At 31.5% G+C, this 7,103-nt stretch overlaps 1 protein-coding gene and 1 long non-coding RNA gene across 2 annotated transcripts; one reads left to right on the top strand and one right to left on the bottom strand.

Annotated features, from left to right (window-relative positions):
- Nucleotides 875–1,751, bottom strand: LOC104760543. Its single transcript, XR_762963.1, has 3 exons — nt 1,438–1,751; nt 1,224–1,333; nt 875–1,126 (listed from the first exon to the last, which is right to left on the bottom strand). It is a non-coding gene; the product is annotated as an uncharacterized LOC104760543 (long non-coding RNA).
- Nucleotides 5,371–6,278, top strand: LOC104760542. Its single transcript, XM_010483481.1, has one exon. It carries the CDS (start codon nt 5,568–5,570, stop codon nt 6,033–6,035), a length of 468 nt encoding a protein of 155 aa, XP_010481783.1. The 5' UTR covers nt 5,371–5,567; the 3' UTR covers nt 6,036–6,278.

Here is a 7,103-nt window from a genome sequence, read left to right as displayed (position 1 = left end):
AGAACCAACTGAAGATGTATCTTATTTGACCAAACCAAAATCATCGAACCATTCATTAAACATCTAAACGTGTTGTGATTTCTCCGACATTGACGTGTCAGGAAGAAATATATAACAAAAGAGAATAGTAAAGAATTTGTAAAGAAAACAATAGAAAGAACTTTGCATGTCCCATGAGACAAATTCAAATACCACACACTAATCACTTCGACGTACGTTAACAGAAGAAGAAAGAATTGAATACGTGGAGAACAAACAAACAGTTTTAGTTTTTTTAAAAAAGCAGACAAATTCAAAGAATATGAGAGAGAGAATACTATAAAATAAATAGCTATATAGTGTGACGCGTTTTTCTGATGGCATTATTCATATAACGCCCCTAAGAGCATCTCCATTGGTAGATGGTTAACAAAGTTGCTTAATAAGTCTTTTTTTTATTATAACTTTAGAAAAAACTGAAGTTAAGAATTTTATTAAGAAACTGCTAAATTTCATAGTCCAATGGTAGATCCTAAACAAAATCTGAAAGTATTAACTGCAGTTTTTAAAACCAAAACCTACATGAGCAAAAACAGAACCTGTAATTTTAAAAATCAAATCATGCAGTTTCAAAACCAAAACCTTTAGATCTTAAAACAGAATCTGAAACTTCAAAACCAAACCTGCAATTTCACATCTTATAGATACATAGAACTTAAAACACAAATCATGCAGTTTTAAAAACCAAAACCTTAAAGTTTTCAAAACAGAACCTGCAGTTTTTAAAACCAACCTGCAAGGAAGACTTATTCATAGGGACAATCATGTTTCTGATAACTTCATCTTGACTAAACTCATTCACTGTCAACTCATTATGAGTGTCATCTTAAATGAGTGGCAAATAAACAAGATTACGCATAACAAGTAACAAATTAACCACTTGAAAGTTAAACATTAGCAACACATGTTCTAGACTTATCATCAATAATCAATAAATGCTAAGTAATTACATGAACAGACATTTGACTAACTTCTGGAGAAGTAATGAAATCACCTTAAGCTCTAGATACATCACGATTCATGTAGAATCCTGCTTTAGGATTAGTCAAAACTTCCTCCATGTACTCTGCTACTGAGATTGGACCACCTTGAAACGATGATACATAGCCAAATTCATAAAACTTAAGATTCTTGGAACAAGTTTTACTACAATGTAAATCAATATGTATGAAATTCAAAGTTACCATGATAATACTCTTGTGATGCTTAACGAGCTCAGAATTAGGTGTAGATTCATGTATGAAAATCAAAGTTATTGCGATTGTTGATCCTTTTCAACAATGACAAATGGAACCTGCACAAAGCGAAGGATACCAATATCAAAATGAGTTTGATCATGGATAGAGCCAAAGTTGAAAGCTCTGAAGCTGATAAAGAGTGGAGACAGACAAACTTAACCTTTCTCTTAAAAAAACCACCGGGAAATTTTTGTCGGGAGATTTTAACACTTGTTCTTGTGACTCTCATCGCCGGAAAAATTCACCGATAATCCGCCCTACCACAATCGAGTCAGCGTTGGTGATCAAACCCGCCGCCTGTCACATGCAACCGCTGAATCGGTCAATTCCGTCCATGCAAATTCACTATCCGATTTCACCTCTCGATTCGATGGAACATCTCCGAAGCCTTCGCCGTTAAAACAATCGCGAAACAGAGAGAGACGATGAAGAATAGGGAAGAACTAAAAAAAAAAAAGCTTTTTTTTTTCTTCTTTATTCCGGAGCCAATCAGCTATTGACACACATCTGGTTACCATCGATTCTAAAACATCTTATATTTTGCATCGATCGTTAAACATTTTTTTGCTGTTTTCATTAAAATTAATCAGATTTATTATTAAGCAACTCTAAGAAACTAACTAAATACTACCAATGGAGATTCGACGCGCATAATAGTTTGGCTTAGTCCATTTACATAGATAACGAAAAAGATAATAAAGACAAACACTATATGCTTCTTCTTTTAGCTAAACAATATTTCATATTTAGAAAAAAAAATGTGTATAGACTGGAAGTTTCCTGAGATTTTAATAGATGAATCGAAGTTTTCTACGGCTATATATATATATGTATAACAAAACTAGAAATTTAGAAGAGGCTCACTTTAATCATATTTTAAAATAAACACACGTACGTACGGTATTACTAGAAATCATATTAAAAATTCTATTGAATATGATGAATATAAATTAATGTATTAATTACGAATGGAATAATACTATAACTGTAGTTACAGAAGTTAGAAACGAATGATTACAGACAGACTCTAATGATCCGAAAGTTTTTTTTTGACCTGATGTATAATATTGCAAAAATGTTGAAAATGACGATCGTCGAGAAATGATCTAAGTAGGTGCATTTCATACCATTGTACCATTTTAGTTATATTAACTAGTGTAAAAGAAACTGTATATTACTTAGTGCAGCCACACCCACCAACGCGTGGATCTGTGGTTGACAAGAAACATATATAGACTACTTTACATGTTCGAATTTCCGGTTCAAGAATATTCTTAGACTCAAAAATTTCTTAGTTGTTTAATTTAAAATTGATTTATTATTCTTTTGTTTGACAAAACATTTCATAAACATTGAACAAGATATAAGTTTTATAAACACCGATTGTTAATTAACATGTAATAACTTTTACACGAGAACACAACATCTCAGTTGGTGTAATAGCCCAAGTGTTGAGTGTTTCATGGTTTGGTTGAACATGTGTTTGATATGAGGGATTCGCGAAACCAATTGTTATGGTCCCTTAAAGTAGGTCCGTTGCTATACTTAGAAGTAAATTAAAGGCATGCATTTTTCGTGTTTATTGTTATTTAACTATTGACATTATTATTTTGCTGTCACAAAGAAAAAGGAAAAAAAAAAACTATTGACATTATTATTATATCAATCAATTGGATGAAATTAAAACTAATTGAGTTGGCAAACTGACGCCTAACTACCCGAGATTAATGATTTCTTGTATAAATCTAAAAACTATCCTTTGATTTGCTATCATAGTTTTGCAATACATTTGTTTGCTATATACTCTATATTATTAAAGTAATCCATATAAATACTGTCCATCAGTGTATCCACAGGCCCCAATATTAATAAGTAATATGTGAATTGATTAATTCCATCTTCAATTGTCTCAACTCTCAGTTGAGTGTCACTGTCATGTGAATATAAGAACTTACTTAAGGGACATATATTATCGGGAAAATTATTATATTTTTGATTGAAAAACACTTATATTAAATTTTAAATTTTGTCATGTTTAGTTTTTTCTTTCTTTTCTTTTGAGGTTAATTAAGAAAAGAAAAGAAAGAAAAAACTATTATTTTAAAGTGGTGGTTTTACAATATCTAATCATATCTCTGTCGACTATATGATGGAAAGCCATTGCGGGTTATTTTGCTTAATTAGGTTTACACCTTATGCATCTCAAACATTCTCGAGGGATGTTTGTTGATGATTAATGGTGTAATGCTTTCGAACCTTGTCGCATGACACTTTTTGGTTAAGGTTTAATTGCTTTTGGCTTTTGCGAACCGACTAGGTTTATTGTGGATAATGACTTGTTGCATATTTTTGTGCAGCCATAACTCTCTTGCCACATATCTTGGCACAATGGTAAATATAAGGGGTTCCATTCGCTCAAATGTATCATTGACAATATTTTCACTGGCACAACAAATCCTACGCATGTCAAAGTGTTCGATGTTTTGCTATTTTGATTTTTGAGGATGCATCATGTATGTCTGACATGTCGATCGATCAATGAAAACCGTTATGATCACGNTTGTGTTTTTTTTTTTTTTTTTTTTTTTGTCGTCTAATCACGAAATATTAAAGTGGTGGTTTTACAATAATTTTTTTTATCGCACAAGTTAGAGAAGATGTCAAATTTTTTTTTTTAAAAACATGAATGCATATAAAAGGTGTATTTTAAAGGGTAATTCTCTTTGAAACAAAAATTGTGTGGGACATTGGGTATATGCAGATGCTTCTAGTGGGTATATTTGAGAATTGGGTAAGGAAGATTCATGTTTATCTCCTAAAATGTTATAATGTTTGATCGATGAGAGATGAAATGGGTTTGTCAATATTTTCAATGTTAGTATATTTTCAATTTTTGTCAATATTCTATCATATAGTACAACTAGATGATTTTAAATCCTCATTTTTTATTGTTATAGTATATATTAAACATAAATCAATTAACATACTATAAATCTATAACTATCTTATTACATAAAGCTTGATTTTCAAAGTTAGTAAGTCACGTGATCCTGACACGTGTCAAATTTTATAGATTAGAGATTTTGTCATGTGTAATACACAAGTTTTATATTCACAAGTTTAAAAATTATAAAGATAACTATAAAGAATTTTAAATGATTGTAAAATATATAAAGATGATTCTAATATGTATAAATTTATTAACCCTGAAATAAAAATGATTGTAAATACTTACCTCTATATAAATGAATGAGTTGTCTCCTAACAAAATTGTTTCTTCATTTACACCACCATTAATTAAACTTTGTTCTATGGTTAAAGCTTTTTTTTTTAAGAAAATAATTTCTTATGAGGTTGTCTTAGTTTTTCAAATATGAGATAATATTAGTTTTCATTTTTTCTTTGAGAATTACATTTTATTTTTTTTTCAGTTATTTTTAACTATTAAGTAATATAATATTGATATAATGCATAGATTATTTTGATATGAAAATTATTAAGTCTTACCCATTGGTATTAAGTGTATATGATTAAATTTTATTTTTATTAATGATGTAATATACAATTAAATTGTATTGCAAGATGGAGTGCATGCACTCTAAATCCAGTCTTTCATTTTTTTAATCCAATAAAATATTAAATTAATATTTGGAATACTATTTAAAATTTCATACATTTTTCTAATATAATTCAATATAATATATTCAGTTGAAAACAGGGAAAATGACTTATATTAGGTCTTGTGTAATAATTATATACTTTAACTATTTGGTAATGAAATTGAAAACCTATAAAATCAGAATCTAATCTACTCATATTTATGAGAATTAAAAGAAAAAAAATTCAAAAAAGGAGATTCTTTTTTTTTTCCCTACCCCAAAAAGCTCTTTAATTTTTTGTTTTTCCCTTACTTGTTCCATTGGTAACCTAAATTAGAAGATATGGTAAAGAAGGAAGGACAAAGAAGTCATTTCCATATAGATGGTATTTAGCTGTAATTTATGAGATTCTAAAGGGTACTTTAAATGTCAGGCTTCTATATATTGTCCGAACCCTACTTCAAATCCCCTTGTCCTTTCATTTCTTCTTCTCTCCCTCAAATCGTCTAATCTCTCTCTCTCTCTCTTTCTCTAATTTTATTTATTTCTTAAATTACAAAAAGAGATAAATATATAAAAAAGCTATCTCGGGTTGTCGTTGTTATTTAAGAATAAATTACTGTTTCACCGCAGTAAAAGTATATTTTTAAAATTCATTGCTGACGTGGCATGCACCCAATAGGAAACAGCCATGAATACAAAAACGATGCGTCTTCCCCCACGCCGAGCTATCTCCGGCGCCGTAGCCGGGCAACAAACGGTAACCGCCGTGAAAAATCCACCACCGCCGCCGATTAAATCTATCCTCAAGAAAACTCCGGTCAGCCCTCTTCCAACAACCACCGCCGTAGCCGAAACCATAGCCGAGCCGGGTTGTACGAACCAGCTTTTAGCCGGATACTTGGCTCACGAGTTTCTCAACAAAGGCACACTCTTCGGAGAAGTCTGGAATCCGGCTCGAGCCCAAGCCGGCTCATTTACGGCCCAATTAACTGAGACGAGAAAAACTAAGCCGAGCCATGATGATGTAGTAGAGCCGAGTGATCATCATCATAAACGGAGGAGATATGTGGAGGTTGCTAACATACTCCGGGTAGATGGCGCACACTTGCCCGGTATCGTCAACCCTTCACAGCTTGCCCGTTTCCTTAAATCGTGATGCCGTAAATCCATGTGGAGCTATGTGATTGGTCTGTCTTTTAAATAACATGACGGGCTAACACAGAAACGTTCCCCCTTCTCTCTCACTCTTTTTTCTTTTTTTTTTCTTTTTCAATGTAAAGAAATTGACTCAGAAATATGTTTAGGGTTTTTAATTGGAATTTTGTAAAATCTGGTTATGGTTTTGATTAGCCAAATCTATGCTTTAAAATATGAAAATCTGAATCCAGATTTAACCTCTTTTTCTGAAATTTTCGTTTATTTGTTTTGATGTTATAACTGATCTTTATTATGATGAACAAACATGATCAATGATAAAATCTTTAGATCCGATTCGTTTGGACAATGAGAAGGAGATGAAGTTGAGATTCTCATCAGTCCCTTTGGTAATATATCTGGCACAGTTTGATTCTTCTTGCATGAACTGATTAAAAAAGCAATCTCTGTTTTGAGTTTGTAAAGTTTTTGATTACTGTGTTAATCTCTGCTTTGCTAATTTGGTTAAAGACTTGAGACTTTTCATGAGAAATCTTAAACAGGAATTAGGAAAATTTTGAGACCTTTTTTTTTTTGTGTCTGTTTCATTTAAGAGAATGAACATTTTAGATGTGGTTTATGTAATAATGTCATTTGCTTTTGCTAATTGTTTTTTTTTTCCATTTTTAGTAAATGGTTAATTTGTGTGTGATGCTTCAAATCTCAATAAGCTCGCATCAGGGTGGGTGAGGATGATGATGTTGAAAGGCCAATACTTGAATACTGGTTGGGTAAAATCAAGAACATGAAATTTTATATACGTAATACGTTTCGTGTTTTTTTGGTATTAACCTCAGCGATGAGTTTGGTTCTGTTCGATCGTTGTGGTGTCCATCGTATGTAATTCACGGCATTGAAGTTAACTGCAATCATCAAACCAGTCAGGTCTAATATTTTGTTTATCCATTTGACCATTTCTTTGATTTATAGGTCAACAAAGTTTTAATAACGACTCTTCAACTTCAATTGTTGTACGAAAAAAAAAAAACACTTACTTCATTCGTTTTTCACTGATTTTTCTAACTCAAGC

This window comes from Camelina sativa, chromosome 18 (genome assembly GCF_000633955.1).
Source record: "Camelina sativa cultivar DH55 chromosome 18, Cs, whole genome shotgun sequence".
Classification (NCBI taxonomy): domain Eukaryota; kingdom Viridiplantae; phylum Streptophyta; class Magnoliopsida; order Brassicales; family Brassicaceae; genus Camelina; species Camelina sativa.
The sequence above is the reverse complement of the archived record's forward strand: the minus strand, read 5'-3'. Positions and strand labels throughout refer to the sequence as shown.